Below are 20,744 nucleotides of genomic sequence, written 5' to 3'. Positions count from 1 at the left end.
CAATTTAACGATTTTTTATTTTAAATTTAACTATTTTCCGAAACTAAAATAATACAATAAGAAATTACTTCAAAATAAATAAAAACTATGTATAATAAAACTATAAATATTACTTATTTTAATTTTATAATAATAATAATAATAATAATAATATTTTAATTAGTTTTTGTCATCATAAAAAATTAAACACACTCTCTTTCTACTAAGACTGAGTTTGATCGGAATCGGATCCAATTTGACATTTAAATTTAAATTTTAAAATCTAATCTAACCATTCAATTTGTCAAGTTATTTGGATATGAACAATTGGAAACTCAAAATTGATTACAAAAAAGTGTTTTTTCCTCCAAAAGAAATTATAATAATAAAATATTACTAGTTGGTTAAATCTTTTAATTTTGAAATTTTTATTTCATACTCATATCCTCCTATTAATATTAGTATTCGGTTTACCCACTTTATTTATCCACTATTATCTGATTTCATACAAAATCTTTTTTTTTTTTCATCGGATTTTAAATACATATATTTCAGATAAAATTTTATTATTTTTTAGTATTTCTATAAATAAAATCGAAATGAGAGGTGTTGAGAAAAGCATGACTTGCGTGCGGTAGTTATTTATTATTTATTTAAATAATAATATTATGATTATTATCAAGATTATGATGACATATGTTAATAATTAAAAAGTTTTGTGGGTTTTGGCGGTTAGGGTTTAAAAAAGTGAGAAAAGAAAGGTTTGGGACAATGCCTTTAGTAATTCGTTGAAAGCAACTTTTAGCTGCACAGCTCGCTTGTTCGGTGTCTTGGTATTCTGTCCGCCTCTCGCACTCTCTCCATTGTAAAAATCTTTTTCCTTACCCTCTTCCTTTCGTTTCCATTGTAGTCGCTTCATTCGCCTTAGTTTATTAAGGTTTCATTATTTTGCACTCTTAATCGGTGATTCGCTTTCATTCTATTTGAATATTTTTTTTTTTTTTAAATTGTGCTTAGTTTGACCATTGCTTTCAGTGATTTCTATCCACAGCTATTTGCTTTTGTTCAATCAAACTTCTTTTTTACCTACACATTATTGTAGTGGACTGTGGTTGTTTTTTTTTCTTCTGTATTTTACTGTTTGATTTTATTGCTGAAAATACTCAATGTTTGATTACCATGTTCTTTTTGAGTATGCAATGCAAAATCATATACTCTTCATTTTTTTCCACATCATTGTGCTAGAGTGTTCATGGCTTATCATAGAAGTTGAAGGAATTCAGGTATGGTTCAAGTTTTTACTAATTTTGTCATTCTTTTTAAAGATAATCTCTAGGAGAATGGGTTACACTGGATACAAAGTAAGATGTAATTGAGATGAAGTTGCTCATGTTTAAGGGCTTAGTATCTGTAATGATGGATAGGAAATCATTAATGAAGGGATAATAAATAGGATTGATGAAATAATATTGTTTACTACCTTGCACTATAACCATGAAGGGAGTTTTCTATTGCAACTTACACATATGAACAGAAAAACAACACAGAGGAGAAGGTAGGGTATATATCTGGCACCCTTCTCTCTATTAGTGTCTTATATATAACCCACACATATTCACAGGAGTGCTAGTTTGTTATTTTTCCCTTTTTATTTTTCCAAAGTTCATTTCCATGAGGGTTGTTTGCCAACTGTACTTGGTCACCATTGTCACTAACAGATTTCTAATTTTTCCCCAGCTTATTTTCTGATATAACAGTCATCCAGATGATTGATGAAATAAGGGTGAAGTCTTATTGTGTTCCAATTTGGAATTAATCTACCCCAATTACTATTGAGCTGTCAAAGAACTTATGCAGGACAATGTTATTAATAACAATTATGAAAGAGTCAATGCGACACTTAAGGATCCCTCACCATATGCCCTCTGTTATTTGTCATTATATGATGCTGCCTGCCATATTTGCAATGACACTAGGCCATACCATGTACTGTGGTGCCCGTGATGGAACTCCCTCTTTTTTTTTTTTTGTCTTTAAGAAACCCTTTTAGATGCTCCTTCATGCATTAAATAAACAAACCTTAACAATTTTTTCTTTTTGTTTATTTCTTCATTCCATTTCTTTCTTTTTCTCTGCCTAATCTTCATCTCTTCTTCATTTCTTCAGGTGTTCTTCATCTCCTTTTCCCCCTTATTCTCAGTGTCTGTTATTGTTCTTCATTTGTTGAATGTTTTATGCCCTTGTTTTCTGCTTTTTATAATTTTAGAATCATGTTATATGTTTCTTATTAGTGGGATAACATTGTTTTTTTCAATAATAGGTTAATGTCAAGTCCCCAAACTCAAATTACTTTGAGATTTGTTATATTTTATTGAATTTAGTCTACAATTATGTTGTTTCTAGTTTGTTTTTGCTTTCTTTTAGTATTATAGATATATGTTATTCTTTTTTGTCTGCCATGCCACCACATGGCACCTCAGTAGTGAAAGGTGGCATAACTATTGATAACCTGACACAGGATGACAATTCTGGCATGGTTGTCCAATTGGATAACTTGACTGGGATGAGGATGATTTTATAATTGTCTAACACATTAAAGTTAGTTCTGAACTACATTCATCAAATTCTAAGCTGAGTTCCCGACTGTTGAGTCTCGAGGAACTATGTAGATGAGTTTCAACATAGAGAGATTCTTAGAGATCAGAATAGGTGATTGGTCCTCATTGTCCTAGATCAAATGGTTTCTTGTAATTTCTTGTTTGAATGGGGTTTTGGTATGATTTTTCCATGCTTATGATGCCAATTTGCTTTTGTCTGGTAAACCATTCTTTAGTGGTGGGAACTTTTGTTCTGTTTTGTAGTGTTTGATGTTATTGTTGGAAATACTTAGCATATTATCATTGCAGGATTGATTATCTGTTTTCCTTTTTGAATATGTAATGCAAATATTAATATTAAAGCTGTTTGGACTCTCCTCTGAATCATTCATTTTCTTTCTACCCCTCTTCATTATGGGCATGTATTTATGAACATGACTAATCATGGAAGTCCAAAGACTAATGGGTATGGTTCACATTTGTATTAATTTTACTGGCATCTTATATAAAGATGGAGACATAATTCAGACAAAGTTGGTGTAGTTTGAGAAGTTGAGCTCATGCCATTGATTTACTTGACTATTCTATATGCAAGGCAAAATAATCCATAAAAGCATGCTGATGACTACTTGCAGTATTATTCTGTTCCAAAAGCCTTGAACCCAAGTGTATGCATTAGAATCGAGGCACTGAATAACTTGCACAGGATGGCTATTCAGACACCAAGCAGTTATTTTGGATAATTTGACTGGGGCATTTTGATTAATTTTATTTGCCATTTATATAAAGATGGAGACATAATTTAGACAAAGTTGCCGTAGTTTGATAAACTGAACCCATGTAATTATGGACACGGTTCACATTTCTGTTAATTTTAGTGGCCATCTTATAAAAGTGAAGAGTTAATTCAGACAAAGTTGTTTTAGTTTGAGAAATTGAGCTCATGCCATTGATTTACTAGGCTAATCTATTTGCAAGGCAAATAATCTATAAAAGCATGCTGAGGACTACTTGCACTATTATTCTGTTCCAACAACCTTGAACCATGTATATGCATTAGAATCAGGCATTGAATAGCTTGCACAGGATAACTATTCAGATACCAAGCAGTTATTTTGGATCAATTGACAGGGGTATATAAACAATGATAATTGTGTAATACATATTCGATGTCTGTGTACTTCCATAGTTACCAAGCTGAGTTCGCTTTGTTGTTGAACCTTAGGAACTCTGAATTTTAACAGGGATGAACATCTTTTTTCGACTTCATCAAATTCTATCCCTGAACTTAATTGTATTCTCATCCAGCATTTCCTTTTTTGCTTCATACTAAATAGTACCAAAATTCGTATTCAATAATTGTAATATGTGGCTTCCTGTACACTGCTGGTTATAATATGACACATCTAGGTAATGTCATTTTGCCAAGCATTTTGGTTCCACTTGATTCTTTTTCTGAACTTTTAAATGGTAATGCCATTGTACAAATATTTTATTCTTAATTTCTGGGATTATTTGTGTGAAAGAATTGCTTTTAATGTTTTTTAATGCAGGAATGCAGCTGATCGAGTTTACGGAATCTTTGAGCGACCAATAGAAAGTTTAACAGAGAGCTGCACAATGGGTCATTTGGGTGTTTCTCACCAAGTCAAGTTCATTGGTCAGCATAAGGAAAGTGGAAGTAAACTTTCTTCCAGTATTCCTACGGTGGAGGAATCGAATGATAAAGAAAATATCACCAAAGGTGAACCTATCTTCATGCCAAAATTTAAAAAAAGAAAACGCCTTAGCCTAAATCGTCTTAGAGAGATTAAAGCGGATATGTGTGCCAGTACAAGGGAAAGTAGCAGCGGCATGCCTGAAACAAAGAGTGAAAACAGAGATAGGTGGTCAACAAAGAGGTAAATAATTTATGACATCCTTTCTGTTTACACTCTTTAAAAATATATTAAGTTGAGACTTTAATGTAATGTAGGTATATGTTGGCTGAGCAAAGCATGTGGGAGGTCTTAAAAGGTGAAGGTGCAACTTTTGAAAATCCAATTTCCCTACCTGCATTAAGAATGGCTGTCCGTAAACACATCGGTGATACTGGACTATTAGACCACTTATTGAAGCACATTGATGGTAGATTGGCACCTGGAGGCACTGAGCGATTCCGACGACGTTTCAACACCAAGGGAATCATGGAGTATTGGTCCGAGAGTGCTAATTTGGATGAAATCCACCAGGAGACTGGGATGCAAAACCCTTACCAGATACAACCATCTAAATTAAGGGCAGGAAGTGTTCCTATGCGGAAGGTTGGTTCTATTGATGAACTGAAAATGCTCAAAATAGAGATGGCCCAGATGAAGAGGTATTGAACTTGGAAACTCAGATTTCATAAATAGTTCTGTATGCTTACTGTTAAATGTTCAATTTTTAAGATGTTAGTTTGCATAGCAGGGACATGCAGGAGCTCATTGCAAGAAAGAAAGTAAAGAGGGAAAGGTGTTTGGTGGAGGTGAATAAGTTCATAATTCAATGGTCTGTTCTCTCAAATAAACTTTATGAACTTTTATTTTGATAACTGTTGACAGGAGACACAGAAAAGTTTTGCGAATTGGAAAGCCATGACTGAGGAGCGTGTAACTGAGATTTTGACTTTTTTGAAGGGTGTGCAGGTATCTAAGCAGCTTATTTCCACACTTTCCCACTATTTTAGATCATAGGTCTTGTTTGGCAGTGTCTTTTTTTCGAAGAAAAACTGTACTTTCTTAAATAAAACATACATTTAAGAGATTTCTAAAGATAGTAGCTTCTGAAAATGAGCTATCTAGATAAGGGCTTTTTATATCTTAAAACAAACTAGGCTTTAATGGGATTCAGTTTATGTTGAATGTATTATATGCTTTACTGTAGCTTTACATACTGACAGGGCATGAATGAAGACCTTCTGATTTGTAAAACTAAAGTTGAGCAACAGCTTATGGAAATAGCCAATAAATTGAGTGATGTGCGAACATTGAGAGAACTCACCACTTCAAATTATCTTTCGACAAGCTGGGAGGATTGGCTAGAAAGCACCAACCTAGACAATATTCATGGAAACGAATTTTCTCCATGGTTTGGGAATCCTGAGCTGCTTGATGTTCCACAAGAGATTGTACTTCAAGAGCCGAACTCAGTCCTACCAATTCAGCTGCAAAGCGTAGAACAGACTATCATGAAGAGGTGTTATAATTAAAATTATATTCTTTAAAGCCATTTCATGCACCCTTTCAGGGAAAAAAAATAACAAAGGAATTGTTTTTCTTCTTTCAGTGATTCCCTTATTTCCCCCACTTTTGATTACAGCAATTTGCAAGATTTGGTGCCAAAGAAGATTGGTGAAGATCAACCTAATGTGATCCTTGATTCTTCTAGTGCTGTTAATTCTAAGTCAGACCTTGACAAATCGATGATATTGTGTCAGGTGATCTTGACAGTATTACTATTTTCTCAATTTTTATAATTTTAGTTTAGTATTTATTTTATAATATTTTTCTAGCAGGAAATGTTCTTGGAATTATTTACATCCAGGGATAAAATGGAGCAGCAGTTATTGGAGATATCAAATACTGTATATGGCATGCTGACATCGGAATAGACTTTACATCAAATCAAAGTACGAGCCTAATTTCAGGATTCTAACTTTTAACCATTTTCTTTTGTTACTCTCAGAGTGTAGGGTTTAGATATTGTACAGCGTTAACGATCTAATGGTGAAGTAAAATCCTTTTCCCAACCACGAATAGGAGCCTCATCTGAATCTCACCCACAGTAAGCTGCAAATTGTTGATACTCTCCCCTGACCTTTCACAACAGCCAATCAGTTTATTCACGCTTCAAGGTTCATTAGGTCTTCATAGGTAGGACTGTTATTTCAAATTACAGTTTTTTGGTTTTGTTAAGTAAATTAAGCTCCTCTTGGTAGCTCTTCTGGTAGGCTTTAGTGGAATTTTTTTGGCTAAAGTACTCATGAAAACATGTACTTAAACCTTATTTGAGGATAAGTTGCTATATGTAGAATTTCTGCAGTATAGTTCATCTGATATAGTGGATTATGTGATTATATAACCAATTCTCCCTCTTGTTTTTTTCCGTAACAATTAAACTGTTTGTTGGTAACTTGGACACAATGTAGCTGATGGTATTTACTCTTAAAATCTTGAAGCTGTTATTTACTGTTAAAATCAGACAAATAGTATACGAACCACCATTGTAAATTTTTAGATAGTGTATTTCTAATATTTCCACAATAAATTTCTGTTAATCTCTGGTTCATTATGAAAATTCATCTTTTTTACTTCTTTTTTTGTTGTTGATTTGAGTAATAATGTTGCTCTTGTTGATTATTCAAGAACCTGTTTAACCACTGGAACACAGAAATTGGTTGGTTCAGATTTCAATTTGGCTTCTTTTTTTTTTTTCTGCATCCTAATATTATGTTAAAGAAAAATTCATTTTCAAATATATTTCCTTTGTTTTAAAAAAAAAATATTAAAAGTTCCATTCCAAAACATTTATTATAAAGCATCTATTGTGAAAGTGTTTTTTTCACTCGTATTAACAAATTGTGTTCATTTCAGTACTTTTTAATTTATTATTTTTTTCACATTTTTCTACTGAGCTAAATCTGACATTCGATTCTTATTAAACTCCCATTAGATATGATTTAAGTATTACTACTAGTTTTGGATTGAATTTTTATGCAAAAGAAATAAATAAATGTAAAAATGGAAAAGTTATTCAAGGATCTAGTTTGATTGGATGATGAGAAATTGGGAGAGAATATAAGGAATTAACTTAAATGATTTAGTGCTGTAGAAATAATATAAAATATTTTTAAAAGTGACTAGATTTATTAATATTTTTTTTTTACCTCTTTCACTTCCTATTATTAGTCTCTTCAGGTCTATTTTTGATTCAATCAAACATCTTTAATTCTTACTTTTATTTTTCATACCTTTTCTATTTGATTATATTTTTTTATCCACTTTATCTTTTTCCTTTTTATCAACAAATTCTCAATAAAATTTTAGAAATCATTAGATTAAAGGAAAGCTTTAAACTAATTTTAACTAAAAGTGTTAGATAATGATGAGATAGATTCTTAATAACATGAATAAAAAGTGAAATAATGATGACATGCATGTATACCTTAAAAGCATAAGTTTCATGTGACATCTTTATTATATTTTATTCATTGTTTTCTTTTCCTGTTTATGGTATTACTAATCAATTATCAAGTTATCATTCTTCAAACTTTGTGTTTCTTTGTCATGGTAGTACACAAAGAATTCTTCAAACCTATTTCATGTTTTTCAAAGCATCAAATCCCTTTTTGTTTAATAACTTAATTATCATTAAGTCTAGTTGTTCAAGAATGGATTTATTTGTTACTAATTGTTATTTTTATTATCCTATTATGAGACATCACCCTATGGAGGCAGGTGCACTCAAGTGCATAGAAAAAAAAAATAAAATAAAAATTTCCATCATGGCATTTTGAATATTTAATTCGTAATTAGACCAAGTTGTGAATATAATAAGAAATAAAAATTGTTTGTGTGATGATTTTGTTTGAAATTTTGAGCATAAGAATAGCGTGGAGATAAGGAGAGTGAGTGAACAAATCAAAAAACATCGTCTTTGGGAAAACTCTCAGTTACAAGACTTTTGTCCCAATTTTGATTCGTTGATTCAGTCACACATGTGAACAATTGCTTTTTCCCATGCGTCTCATTTTCCTTTCAACTTCATCTGATTTTTCAGAAACTTTTTTCCAAAATTTCACTGTTCACCAATTCAACTAAAATAATATATCAAATTTATAAAATTCAAAGAATCCAAGAAATATTCTACACAAACTTCAATGAATTTAAATTTAAATTTAGAAAAAAATAAAGAATAACAAGAATATATGAATATCAATGACATCCTAAAAGTAAAGAATAACCATTCAATGAGTTTACATTGTTCTTTCGACAAGTTTAAAGTTCTCCACTAAGATTTGGTTTGTACACGTCATTGATTGATTAAGTTATATAAAATCAGAAGAAATATTGTGATATAAGCAACTTAATAATAATAGTAATTATAATAATAATAATTAATTATCAGAGGATAAGGTTTAAATATCTCTTATAGCTTTCATTTTTTTTTCTCTTCTCAGTCAACTCTTAGTACTTTTTAGACTTCAGAACTCATTTCCGCAGCCAGAGTCTCTTCCAGATAAATTTTTTAGCATTTTTTTTGAAGTAAGTTTTGCTACTTCTAGACCCAGTGATAGTGACTAAAATATTATTATACTATTATTTATTTAAAAGCATTTTAAGAAAATGAGGCACATAAAAAGCAAATCCTCTATATAATCCCAAAAATGAAATATTTCACAAATTATAAAGCAGATAACAAGTACCTGATAAAAACAATAGCTACATATTTTTTTAAAATACGTTTGCTATTATTCAATGAGTGTAACTTTTATAAAGACTAAAATAAAATAAAGGTATATTTGGTATATTTATTTGACAAGTGGTGCAGATGTCTGCGGATATAATTGGGGAAAAGCATCATCAGATATTTAATAATTTCACAACACAAAACAAAACAACACAACTTGTGTTTCAGTGTTCCGCAATTCATTCAGCTCTTGCAATTCAAACTTCAAAGCAAAACACCCATTGTTCTTACAAAAATCACAAATTTTCACAACCTTCTTTCTTCGTCCCATAAATTTCATTCCATTTCGGCTTCTCAAATCGAATCACCATGGCATCTTCCAAGGAGAGAGAACATAATACACCATGCCCAAGAACACGTTCACACTTGTAACTCGTAGCCACCACCACACCACCTGAAAAACACAAACTTTCCTTTCTGTTCCAAACTTAACGACTGCGCAGCACTGCACTGCACTGCCGTTAACTACTGTAAAGGTTTGTCTTTTGGGTGACCCAACAGAGAACAATGGCGGGGAAATCGAGTTCGAGTTCGACAAACGTGACGGTGAAGGCGGCATGGGTTTTGCCACACCGGACGCAGAACATCCGGGAGGTGTACGAGGTGGGTAGGAAGCTGGGGCAGGGGCAGTTCGGGACAACGTTCCTGTGCACGCGCCGGGCGACGGGAGGAAAGTTTGCGTGCAAGTCGATTCCCAAGCGGAAGCTTCTGTGCAAGGAGGACTACGAGGACGTGTGGCGGGAGATTCAGATAATGCACCACTTGTCGGAGCATGCTAACGTGGTTCGCATCGAGGGCGCGTACGAGGACTCTTCTGCCGTGCACCTCGTCATGGAGCTCTGCGAGGGCGGCGAGCTCTTTGACCGGATCGTCCAGAAGGGCCACTACAGTGAGAGACAGGCGGCGAGGTTGATAAAGACCATTGTTGAGGTTGTCGAGGCTTGTCACTCGCTTGGAGTCATGCATAGGGACCTCAAGCCAGAAAACTTTCTGTTTGACACTGTTGAAGAGGATGCCAAGCTAAAAGCTACCGATTTCGGGTTGTCCGTTTTTTACAAGCCTGGTGGGTTGTGGGTTGAACTGGAGTGTGCGCTTGTTGTTACAATCTTCAATTTGGTTTCTTTGGAGTTTTGGCGCTTCCTTTCCTTTTTTTTTTTTCAGATTTTTGGTTTCTAAATTTGGGATGTGCGTCGGGGAGATTGTTGATCTGATTGAGAGTGGATGATTGATGGATTCCTTATTCCAAGTTATCTCTTGGGTTGGGATTTTAGTGTTCTGTGTGTACGGAAGAGCATCTTTTAGAAAATGTCCTGAGAAATTAGTTTCTAACTCTAGCTCAGAGATAACCAGAGTTCACCTGCAAAAAGCTGTCAACTTTTTTGGGTGGAATCATATTCCGTTTTTAATTTGGTGGAAATGGGTCTGGTTATACTTCAAACTAGTGTTTACAATCTTGAATCCGCTTCTGTGAAAAAGTCTATTCCAATCTTGAATTTGCTTACTCTAATGCGTGAGAGTGTGGATGGTTTCTTGTCGTTGCTTAGTGTTTTGGTTTCTAAATTTAGGAAGTGGGGTGGAGAGATTGTTCCTCTGATTTGAGGTGGATTGATGAATTCCTTATTCCAAGGTTATTTAGCTCTTGGGTTGTCTGATTCTTCGTAGAATACTTGTTATGAAAGGTTGGTCTTTTAAATGGGTTTTATTGAGAAATTAATATCTGGGTTCACTCCAAAAAAATTTTCACTAGTTTTGTTCTTTTAATGAAATAGGTGATTATCTATAAAAAATGATGAAAAAGGGGTTTGGTTATATTGAAGGTAGGACTGTGCCATTTAGATGCGTGATTGTGGAGGATGCCTTTTGGAATTGATTATGATCTGGTGGTCGCTGATAGGAGGAAATTAAAGAAGCAACGGGGTGTGGGGAATGGTTGTGGTTGTTTGTGGTCTGTGTTTGTTTTTGAAATGTGATCAATTTGAGATGAAAATGTTGCCTTTCCCTTTTCAACGAAGGGGTTCACAAGTGGTTTTCCATGGTGGAACCTTGAAGAATATAGTCCACTGATGTCGTGTTTGATGTAGAGATTCCTAGATTTTAGGTCCTCCTTTTTCAAGATGTCAATTAAATTGAATAATGAGCCTCGTTGCGTGAGAAATCCCTGTGGGCACTGAAGAATGAACTGGATTAGTTTATCTGATCAGGGTTAAAATAGTTTAAAAAGGAAAGGAATCTCAAATGGAATAAGAGCAGACCAACCTTTTGTTCCATTGTTTTGATGTCTTAACACATGGATTTTTTTTTCTATAAGCTTGGACTATATACGCCAATGTTTAAGTATGCTTTTTCTGCAAAACTTATAAAATAGTTGAAATCCGTACTATCTCTTAAACGGAATCTTATAGCTGCATCCTTTTGGTTGACAGTTGACTCAGTTTTTTCCTTGCAGCAACCTGTTTCATCTTTGTGCAAATTGTGAATGAAGAGAAGTATTTGTCAGTAAAATATACTTAAAATTTAAAATTTAAGTAGAAGTTATGCAGTCTCATCTTACAGTTAAAGTTCATTTTCTGTTCCATTCCTCATTGTTAGATATAAACTGCAAATGATTTCATTCTGTGAATGCCCCTGCCTAACACTGAGATCCTTTCAGGTGAATCGTTTTGTGACGTTGTCGGGAGCCCATACTATGTTGCACCAGAGGTCTTGCGCAAGCTCTATGGGCCTGAATCAGATGTGTGGAGTGCAGGGGTTATTTTGTACATTTTATTGAGTGGGGTGCCACCATTTTGGGCTGGTAACTATTAGCTATGTATATGTTAAACTAATAGTTGGGGATCTTATCATATTTGTGTTCTCTTCATTGATAATACTGATGCAAGTCATTACTTTCAGAAACTGAACCCGGGATCTTCAAACAGATTTTACTGGGAAAACTTGATTTTCAATCTGAGCCTTGGCCTAGCATTTCAGACAGTGCCAAGGATCTAATTCGGAAAATGCTTGATCAAAATCCAAAAACAAGGCTTACAGCACATGAAGTACTCCGTAAGTTGCTAAAACTTCTTGTTAGGCAAATAACATTATTGAGTTTACAACGTTACTACATAAATTCTTAGACTGGCCCAAGAGCTGTAAGATGTCTTTCTGTGTCAGGCCACCCATGGATTGTTGATGACAGCATTGCACCAGATAAACCTCTAGATTCTGCAGTTTTATCACGCCTGAAACAGTTCTCTGCAATGAATAAACTGAAAAAGATGGCATTGCGGGTAAGGCTTCTTTAGAACTTTTTGCTAAGGCTAGAGGATTTGTGTTTGTCCAAATTACGAGATTTTACATTTTTTGTATTGAGAGGAAGAGGGATAAAAGATAATGAAGAAATGATTTGATTTTATCTAAGATGTTACAATGTACTGATGTTATTTAATATTTTTATAAAACCTAGTGTACTTACTAACCCTTATTTATACTAGTCATAACTTTATTGATTACAATAACAAATCATAACCAGATAAGGACACATGGTAACTGATCTAAGATAATTGTGACATAAGACAACCACATTTAGAAGATAATCCAACATATGATGAGATCATTTTGGTTACTTCCACATATTCTAATATATGCTGAGAATGGATGAACAAGTTTGCTTTCCAGAGTACTCACTTCTCTGTCTTCCTGTTACAATGAAAAGTTGCCATATGCATATATGAAATGAATTTCGGCTAACCAGATTGTAATTGTTTCAACAATCGTTGGAAAGCCATTTTCTTTCATAGTTACTCAATTTCTTGTGCATTATTTTTAACAAGACCTAGAAAAGCTGCTTGGTTGTAAAGTTTATTACAAAACATGGTGGGATGCCTGCAGGAATGCAAGATGCACCATCAGGTATTAGATTGCTATCCTATACCTACTACTGGTGGTTGCCCTTCAGAAACTAGTGGAGTGATTCAAAGGAGCCCTTTTTTTTTTAATAAATTTAATTCTGATGCATTGATACTCTAAAAGTTTGTACATTGTCAACCAATTATGAATTTCATGTAATTGAAAACTGTTGACTTATATGATTAGTACTTTAAAAGTAATACATTGGGTTTTAAGAAATTAGTTGATAATGTAAATATTTAAACTGACAGTGTCAAAAATGTATTTTAATATATTTTTATTGGGAAATTAAAAAAGTAACTGTATCATTAATGACTTTTACTTTCTCTTAAAAAAAGTAAATAAATAAAGATGAACTCTCACTCTTGATCACCCTTACCCTCAAAGCAAGGCCAAGGGTATTGGAGCCAGAAAAAGCTACATGGTTGGAATCAAACAATTGGATTATGTCCCAATGGATTTCTCAACAGCTATCATTGGTTAGATACACTTCATAGTTATGGTGGCTGCTTTTTACTTGTATTTTTTATTCTGGTTATACACACTCTTTTGGATTCTGTTTCTTAATTTCAGTTCTCTGTTTGGACTTATGAGTTATATATTGTTTTTTTGAATATGGATCTTGAGGCAGCCTCATCCTTATTCTTACATGATTTAGATATCTATGAGCCTTAAAATTGGAAGACAAGGTTCACTTCCGAAGGGAATACTAAGGTTGGAAAGCTAACATAAGTAGATATTGAAAGAAGGTTATTTACATTCCATCTTAAAAAATGTGATTTTTTTCTATAATTGGTATTCTTAGTTTTCCATTAAATTAAGACAAATCAGCAAAAAGGAAATACTATGCAATCTTAGCCTGAACTTCAGGGCACCGTTATATTATCTGTTCGTAAAACATGAAGAAAGTGATCTACTTTTTAGTCCTTCTGCTTTCCATCTTAATACCACAACAGTTATAGTTTTGCTTGCTTAATCCTAGGTTATTGCCGAGAGGCTGTCTGAAGAAGAAATTGGTGGCCTGAAAGAGTTATTCAAGATGATTGACACTGACAACAGTGGATCCATAACATTTGATGAACTAAAAGACGGCCTGAAGCGAGTAGGATCTGAACTTATGGAGTCTGAAATCAAGGATCTTATGGATGCTGTAAGATTTTTTGATGAATGCTAATAACGGCAACATTTTTCAACATATGGCATGTTTGGATACAAGCTAGAAGTGGTTTGGAGATCTTCTCTTCTGAACATAAAAAATAAACTCTTTTCTCCGTAGAGAAGCTCTTCAAAGCTCTAAAAAACACTTTCAGTTTTGTATCCAAACAGACTCATACTGTAATCAAGTGAAATGATTGTGTGTTGACATAAATAAGATGGAATCTCATTAAGGGTCACATGATTTTCATCAAACACAAAGAGTGCTATTTTGAGAAGTGTCTGTTAAGATCAATTTTTTAGTCCATTTTCATGCTGCTTTGCCTTTAATTTTGACACGAGATCTTGTAATATGGCATGGAACAGGCAGATATTGATAAAAGTGGAACAATTGATTATGGCGAATTCATTGCTGCCACTGTTCATTTAAACAAGCTGGAGAGAGAGGAAAACCTGGTGTCAGCCTTCTCCTATTTTGACAAGGATGGCAGTGGTTACATAACTCTTGATGAGATACAACAAGCTTGTAAGGACTTTGGTTTAGACGATGTTCATATTGATGACATGATCAAGGAAATTGACCAAGATAATGTAAGTACTGTTCCATTTCTTGTCATGGCATGTTTTCTTGTAACAAGACATAAAATTTCAAGAATTCATCTTGGAATGTGTGTGTCGGTACCAAGTTGTTTGTTGGGGCATTAATGGAGGATCTGTGGTGCAGGATGGGCAAATAGATTATGGGGAATTCACTGCCATGATGAGAAAGGGCAATGGAGGAATTGGAAGGAGAACAATGAGAAAAACACTGAATTTAAGAGATGCTTTTGGGTTAGTAGAAAATGCCTCCAATCAAGTTATTGAGGGCTACTTTAAGTAACTTCTTGCAGACAAAATTCACAAAAAAATTAATTTAGTAAGTTTCTACCATGTTTGTAGCTTCTTGACCAAATTTTGCTTATCTATTGAAAGACGCATCTTTTCTGGAATTTATTTTTTCATATTCACTGATTTTTATTTTATTTTTATCTTAATCGACAACCTCAATTATGGTTGATTCAAGTTTAGACTGTAGTAGTTGTTACGCATTCATCACTGAGATTATAAGAACGTTGAAAAATTATGGTGCCTCTTTTTTTCTACAAGATATCTTGTCATTGGCCCATTACCTTATCTTAGGACCACCAAAAGGCACTTTCTTCTTATCTTGTACATAGTTATAATGTATGGGTTTTCAAAATACATTAAAGGCCTTCTGATTTGGAATAATTTATTGAAAAATTACATTCTAGATTTATTACTTTTAAAAGGTTATTAATATTGTTTTAATCTAAAATATTTTTTAGTGTGGGGGTCACAACATACAGTATATGTTCTATTAAAAATTTAACAAAAGTTATTATTTAGAAGATCTTTTGTTGTCATTGTGTAACATGTATTGATATTAAATGCTGATTAAAAGTGTATTAAAACTAAAATTGTTTTAAGATTATTATGGGAAAAAAAAAGTGGTCATGTGGAGAAAATTAAGAATCCATCATTTTCCATTGTTTAATATTTTTTTAGCTTATGGAAAGGGATTGATAAAATAGAATCACATGAAAGAAGAAAGCGACCCAAATGCTGTGGCACGTAGGCCACCCATTTTTCCTATTTTTCTCCCAAACACACACACACACACACACATATATATATATATATATATATATATATATATATATATATATATATATATATATATNATATATATATATATATATATATATATATATATATATATATATATATATATATATATATATATATATATATATATTGAAATTGTATATTTTTTTTGCATGATCTTATTTAAATGTAATTAATTTTAAATGAAATCTGATCTTTACGACGTCATTATTAACACAAAAATCGAGTTTTGCAAACGTAACTTTAATTTAAAAAATTAAAAATCGTCTGATGACGACTTTTCCATAATAAAATTATATTTGTAGAATCTTATTTACAAATTTTTAAAAGAATAATCCAGATCGATAATTTTTAAATCACATTAAGTCAGAATCATCAATTTACTCATATTAGATATATAGAAAATTATTAAAAGAATTAGAAATTCGTTCAAAACATTTAACAAAATAGATTTCTTTTACACAAAAAAATATCCAGTATGCTCACTAGAAGATCATATTATTGCATCCTCTATTTTATAAATAAAAGGAAAAAGCATTGATAGAAAGATAGAGGTAACGAAAATGGAGGTCTAGAAATAGATGGTTATATATATATATATATATATATATATATATATATAAAGATTGTTGTTGATGAACGAAACCCTCCTAATAATTACTTTCAATGATACTTTCTTTTGTTTGTTTATGTTCATTTCAACTATATACAACGTACAAATGTATTTGAAACGTATAGGAATTCCAATTAAGATAATGAAATTTCATTAATACGTACTAGTCTCTATATAATACGACTTCCTTGCTTTCTATCAAGGATACTTCAAAACTCAGACAAAAATGCATACTTGTCTTAAAATGTATAAATTTAAGAGTAAAGAAGACAACATTTATATATTATTATTACTTGTCTTAAAATGTATAAATTTAAGAGTAAAGAAGAGAACAAGTGATCGGTCTAAAATTATTTAATAATAATAATTATAAACATCAATATTAACCAATCATATATTACTGTTAAAATATTATTAAAAAAATATTGTAAAGACATCGTTATCCTAAATTTAACCACATAGCATATATATGTGTGGGTTCCACAATTGCTACTAGTATTAAGAAGTGCCAATCATCCTATTAAGAGAAAAAGATTCTAATAATAGCAATGAATCAAGTATAAGTTGTCGTTTCGGTCATCGTGGCTCCACAATTATTACTAGTGGACAAATCTCGAGAGGAACTCAACATATTATAAGGATATATGTTCACCCTCACTGCTATTTGTTCTTCTCATGGACAAGAATTTGGCTATAGCTTTTCCAAAACTGATGTTAGGAGTTGATAAATCAATAACCATAAAAGGAAAAACCAAAGAATATGCAAAGAAAACATAAGGTGCATGCATGGAGATTGCAGTAGTGCTTCATGAGTGTTCGAAAAGAGAATAAGTATATTATATAGAAGAATGTAAATGAGGCATTTATTAGAAAGTGAATTTTTACGCCTAACTCAACCCCCTTCATGTCGTGATAGTAAAAATTGGGTGGTCCAATAGTGACTAACTCAACCCCCTTCATGCCGTGATAGTAGAAATTGGGTGATCCAATAGCGACCCGACAACGGGTGAAAACAAAACCTTATATATTATCAATTGGCCTTATCTCTAGTCGATGTGGGACTTCCAACACACCCTCTTCACGTCGAGGTATAGACATCTCGTGCAGCCTAACTCAACCTCACAAGGCCAGCTTGTAAGGTGAGGTTTGCACCTCACTTATATATTATAATTTGGCCTTATCTCTAGTCGATGTGAGACTTCATTAGAACATTTGAAGAGCATACCTATGATGGAGTCAATAAAATATTTATGATTTCAAAAATTTAAACGAATTGTTATAATTTTTAAAATTCTCAACACTTTTAAGTAACTATCTTTTATGTGTATTTTCTTTTCTTTTCCCTTTTTTTAAACTCAGAATAACATTACTTTACTAGTTTCAATAAAAGTATAAAAACTAATCAAATATATTTATTTTATAACTGCCTTTTATGGATACAATTTTTATAATTTTACTAATTATAACTTTAAATAGTAAATTAATATAAAGATTTATTTTTCATTTACTTGCCTAAACACGCGATAGCATCTTTGAAAATGTATTTTTAAATATCTATAAATTATTTAAATTTTAAAAGTAGTAATTAAATAAGTAAAATTGAAAAAAATAAAATGTATATATAATTATAGATTACCGAAAACACAGAATCTATATTCAAATTTTTTAAATATTTATAATACTATGTTAATAGATAATAATATTTTACTTTAATTAAGTTAATCTTCATATAAATTTATATTTAACAGCCCCAACTTAATATGCTTCATTTAAATGAACTGGCCACAAGTCTAAAAGCATAAAAAATTGTTTAAAAAATATAAATCATATCAATTAAAAGCATAACTTTGATTAAAAATCATATGAATTAAATATTTGTATCTGATAATGATGGTGAACATAACAGAGTAGCATGTGAAAATGGTCAAAATTCTAGTTTCTCACTTGCTTTAGCAGAGGCCAGAGGAAACAAAATAAGCAATTCTGGATCACTGTAACCTGGTTTTGAACGTGGTGATGGATGCAAATAAAATCTCCTTTCTTTGATGGCTTTCTCTTCTTCTTCTGTGTTCAATTCAGCCATCATTGACTCTTCTTTCTTTTCACTTTCCATAATGGTCAAATGGGACAACAAGGTTGAAGGGGTGGTCGGGCTTTGAAGAAGGCTTGAACTTCCTGATCCAGGACTTGGAGGAAAGCTAGAACTTCTTGACTTGGAGGGTGAAGAACATGCACCTGTTTTCAAATGCAAAACGGGTTTCACAATCTCCAGTTTTGGCTTCATGGATTTCCTTCTTTCATGGAGTTTTGAGGTTGTCCTTTTCATGGTCGAAACCTTTGCAGACTCTCCTACTTTACCTGCACTTGCTTCTGGGGGGCCTGTCAAACGTTGTACCACTTCCCTGAATGCATCTGAGTTTGTCTGAACAAAGGTGGTTAGTGGCTTGCAATCTGATGCTTCACCATGGATTGTTGGCTTCTCCATTCTCATCACTACACTTTGACAATGAGAATTACAATCGCTTAGCATATTATCACCTGCAACATTCATGACTAATGATCCAATTAAGAAAGATTCATGTATGCACTTTTCACCATCATTCAGTCACAGCGTTGTTATGTGTGGTAAGTTTGTTCCCTTCTAAAAATAATTTTCTCAGAAGTCATAGTAATGATGATTTCTGATTAATCACATATATGATATATGCCTCTTATATCAATCCATAAAGTTTAAGGAAACCAGCATTCAACAGCAGGTGGAAATCAGATACAAAAATTATTCATGGCATAACACATGAAACTGGCAATTACCGTTTATATGGTACCAGAAAGAAAACCACTTGAGCAAAGAGTTCTACTTTATGAGAAAATATGATATGATTTGAGATCCAGGGATGGACATGTTGTAGCTGAAAAATATGCAGACTTAAATAATTGATGATTGAATGATGATGACCCACATCACCTTTGAGAATGAGAAAACCAAATGTTTTCTGTTCTGTCGAAAGCATGTCATATCAAATAATTCTGGGAATGGGATAAGGTTAACGAGTTAAAGAAGATTTCTTAGGAGCAGTGTCCATAAACACGGGACATGTATGTGAAACTCCACAACATACAAATTTCCCTCAATAATGTTCTGGGTGGAGGGTTGGCATTTATTGAATCAACCCTCAAAAGCATCGTGAATTGTGTTTTTCTTATAATAGCATGTGGATCAGATTTTGCAGCTCAAAACACTTTATGCCTAACTGTCAATTACCTGGTTTACCTGTTACTCATTCACTATTAAGGTCTTAGAATTGGACTTGCCTGTTTTGTTTTTTTCCCTCTCATTTATTGACTGAAATTGATAACTCACAAATTTAGCCACAGAGCACAGACTAACTTAACGTTTTTTTTAACTCACAATAATGTTCTTTTGATGTTTTCTATATGGATCCAGCTTGAAAAAAGGCATTCCATAAAACTTCACTTTAGTTTGAGCAAACACTAAAAAATGATTGAATACAAAGCTCAACTTGTTGTTCTCGACACTAAATTCTTATTTTGATTACAGAACACTGCCTCAAGCATAAAATTTTCTGATACTGTGTAAGATTTCTGATGAGACTTCGATAATAGATTCTGATGAATGAAATAGAAACTAACACAAACCAGCAATGGACAGTAATAGTAAGTAACTTTGTTTCTATTTTGTGGTATTGAAGGGAAACAACGAGCATTGTTATCTATGCAGTACAATGTAAAGAATCACACCAATTGAAACTCCTAAAAGTTATAACAAATAACAAAGCTTTCATGAATCAAAACCATATGATGAAACAAGAAATGTCAAACTTGAAGAAAGTAGGAATGTGCAAATAACGAAAACATGTTGTAGCCTACCTAAGGTGGTTTGATGGTGGTGCGTTGTTGTATGTTAATGTGCAGAGAAGAAAATGAGTTGAGAAAGAAAGGAAAAGGAAGAGGAAGAATAAAAAGTGTGAAAGAGAGTGTAGTTAAAGATTTCTGGTACAAAGGTTGGAAACCAGTTTAGACAGAGAATCTTTGACCTCAGAAAAGTAGTCATATACCATTAGCTTTGCCACATCAACTACTTGTTGTAAAGGGCAATCTACCCTATCACTTTCCTTCTAGTTACTGCCAAAAATGGATTATCTTAACTCAAATTCAAAGAAAAAACAATGATTCTTAAGAGAGACAACTTGAATATTTTTACCTTTTTTAAGATAGCTGTCGTATACAAACCGATAACCATCATCTGTCTACAACCATTTATTTTGTCATGTTATCTGCCATATTCATCTTAAAATGGTTAAAACCTACCAAACCAC

General features: G+C 32.7%; 3 protein-coding genes across 18 annotated transcripts; 2 read left to right on the top strand and 1 right to left on the bottom strand.

The window, feature by feature from the left end:
* The first annotated feature begins 714 nt into the window (after nt 1–714).
* On the top strand, nt 715–6,677 carry LOC106768225 (protein DYAD). Of its 11 annotated transcripts, none has more exons than XM_022784382.1 (9): nt 715–844; nt 4,130–4,477; nt 4,552–4,935; nt 5,025–5,082; nt 5,159–5,242; nt 5,497–5,792; nt 5,883–6,033; nt 6,112–6,225; nt 6,356–6,677. In XM_022784382.1, exons 2-8 carry the CDS (start codon nt 4,197–4,199, stop codon nt 6,205–6,207), a joined length of 1,350 nt encoding a protein of 449 aa, XP_022640103.1. In that variant the 5' UTR covers nt 715–844; nt 4,130–4,196; the 3' UTR covers nt 6,208–6,225; nt 6,356–6,677. The 11 variants fall into 11 exon arrangements, with proteins under 11 accessions (XP_022640103.1, XP_022640102.1, XP_022640106.1 ...); XM_022784381.1 differs by having other exon boundaries at nt 6,109–6,225; XM_022784380.1 differs by adding an exon at nt 1,225–1,262 and having other exon boundaries at nt 758–844; nt 6,109–6,677.
* Nucleotides 6,678–9,191: 2,514 nt separating this feature from the next.
* Nucleotides 9,192–15,101, top strand: LOC106768224 (calcium-dependent protein kinase SK5). Its single transcript, XM_014653226.2, has 7 exons — nt 9,192–10,128; nt 11,716–11,859; nt 11,958–12,110; nt 12,219–12,334; nt 13,936–14,103; nt 14,475–14,699; nt 14,833–15,101. The coding sequence occupies exons 1-7, from the start codon at nt 9,573–9,575 to the stop codon at nt 14,986–14,988; spliced, it is 1,518 nt and encodes a 505-aa protein (XP_014508712.1). The 5' UTR covers nt 9,192–9,572; the 3' UTR covers nt 14,989–15,101.
* Nucleotides 15,102–18,243: 3,142 nt separating this feature from the next.
* On the bottom strand, nt 18,244–20,479 carry LOC106767874 (VQ motif-containing protein 31). 6 transcript variants are annotated; one of them, XM_022783064.1, is made up of 2 exons: nt 20,296–20,479; nt 18,244–18,945 (listed from the first exon to the last, which is right to left on the bottom strand). In XM_022783064.1, the coding sequence occupies exon 2, from the start codon at nt 18,935–18,937 to the stop codon at nt 18,332–18,334; it is 606 nt and encodes a 201-aa protein (XP_022638785.1). In that variant the 5' UTR covers nt 18,938–18,945; nt 20,296–20,479; the 3' UTR covers nt 18,244–18,331. The 6 variants fall into 6 exon arrangements, with proteins under 6 accessions (XP_022638785.1, XP_014508321.1, XP_014508319.2 ...); XM_014652835.2 differs by having other exon boundaries at nt 18,244–18,900; nt 20,296–20,478; XM_014652833.2 differs by lacking the exon at nt 20,296–20,479 and adding an exon at nt 19,373–19,550.
* Between the last annotated feature and the right edge of the window lie 265 nt (nt 20,480–20,744).

This window comes from Vigna radiata, chromosome 7 (assembly GCF_000741045.1).
Source record: "Vigna radiata var. radiata cultivar VC1973A chromosome 7, Vradiata_ver6, whole genome shotgun sequence".
Taxonomy (NCBI): Eukaryota; Viridiplantae; Streptophyta; class Magnoliopsida; order Fabales; family Fabaceae; genus Vigna; species Vigna radiata.
This window is presented reverse-complemented; position numbering and strand designations above follow the sequence as displayed.

What these genes read in the sequence shown, in the direction of transcription:
- LOC106768225 (XM_022784381.1), top strand. Translation starts at nt 4,197, where the DNA reads ATGGGTCATTTGGGTGTTTCTCACCAAGTCAAGTTCATTGGTCAGCAT. An exon ending in CTTTTTTGAAGGGTGTGCAG is followed by an intron (nt 5,243 to 5,496) that starts GTATCTAAGCAG and finishes ACATACTGACAG; the next exon opens with GGCATGAATGAAGACCTTCT. An exon ending in AATCGATGATATTGTGTCAG is followed by an intron (nt 6,034 to 6,108) that starts GTGATCTTGACA and finishes ATATTTTTCTAG; the next exon opens with CAGGAAATGTTCTTGGAATT.
- LOC106768224 (XM_014653226.2), top strand. Translation starts at nt 9,573, where the DNA reads ATGGCGGGGAAATCGAGTTCGAGTTCGACAAACGTGACGGTGAAGGCG. An exon ending in GTCCGTTTTTTACAAGCCTG is followed by an intron (nt 10,129 to 11,715) that starts GTGGGTTGTGGG and finishes AGATCCTTTCAG; the next exon opens with GTGAATCGTTTTGTGACGTT. An exon ending in TACAGCACATGAAGTACTCC is followed by an intron (nt 12,111 to 12,218) that starts GTAAGTTGCTAA and finishes TTTCTGTGTCAG; the next exon opens with GCCACCCATGGATTGTTGAT.
- LOC106767874 (XM_014652833.2), bottom strand. Translation starts at nt 19,418, where the DNA reads ATGCTTTCGACAGAACAGAAAACATTTGGTTTTCTCATTCTCAAAG. An exon ending in TGGTTTTCTCATTCTCAAAG is followed by an intron (nt 18,946 to 19,372) that starts GTGATGTGGGTC and finishes TGAATGTTGCAG; the next exon opens with GTGATAATATGCTAAGCGAT.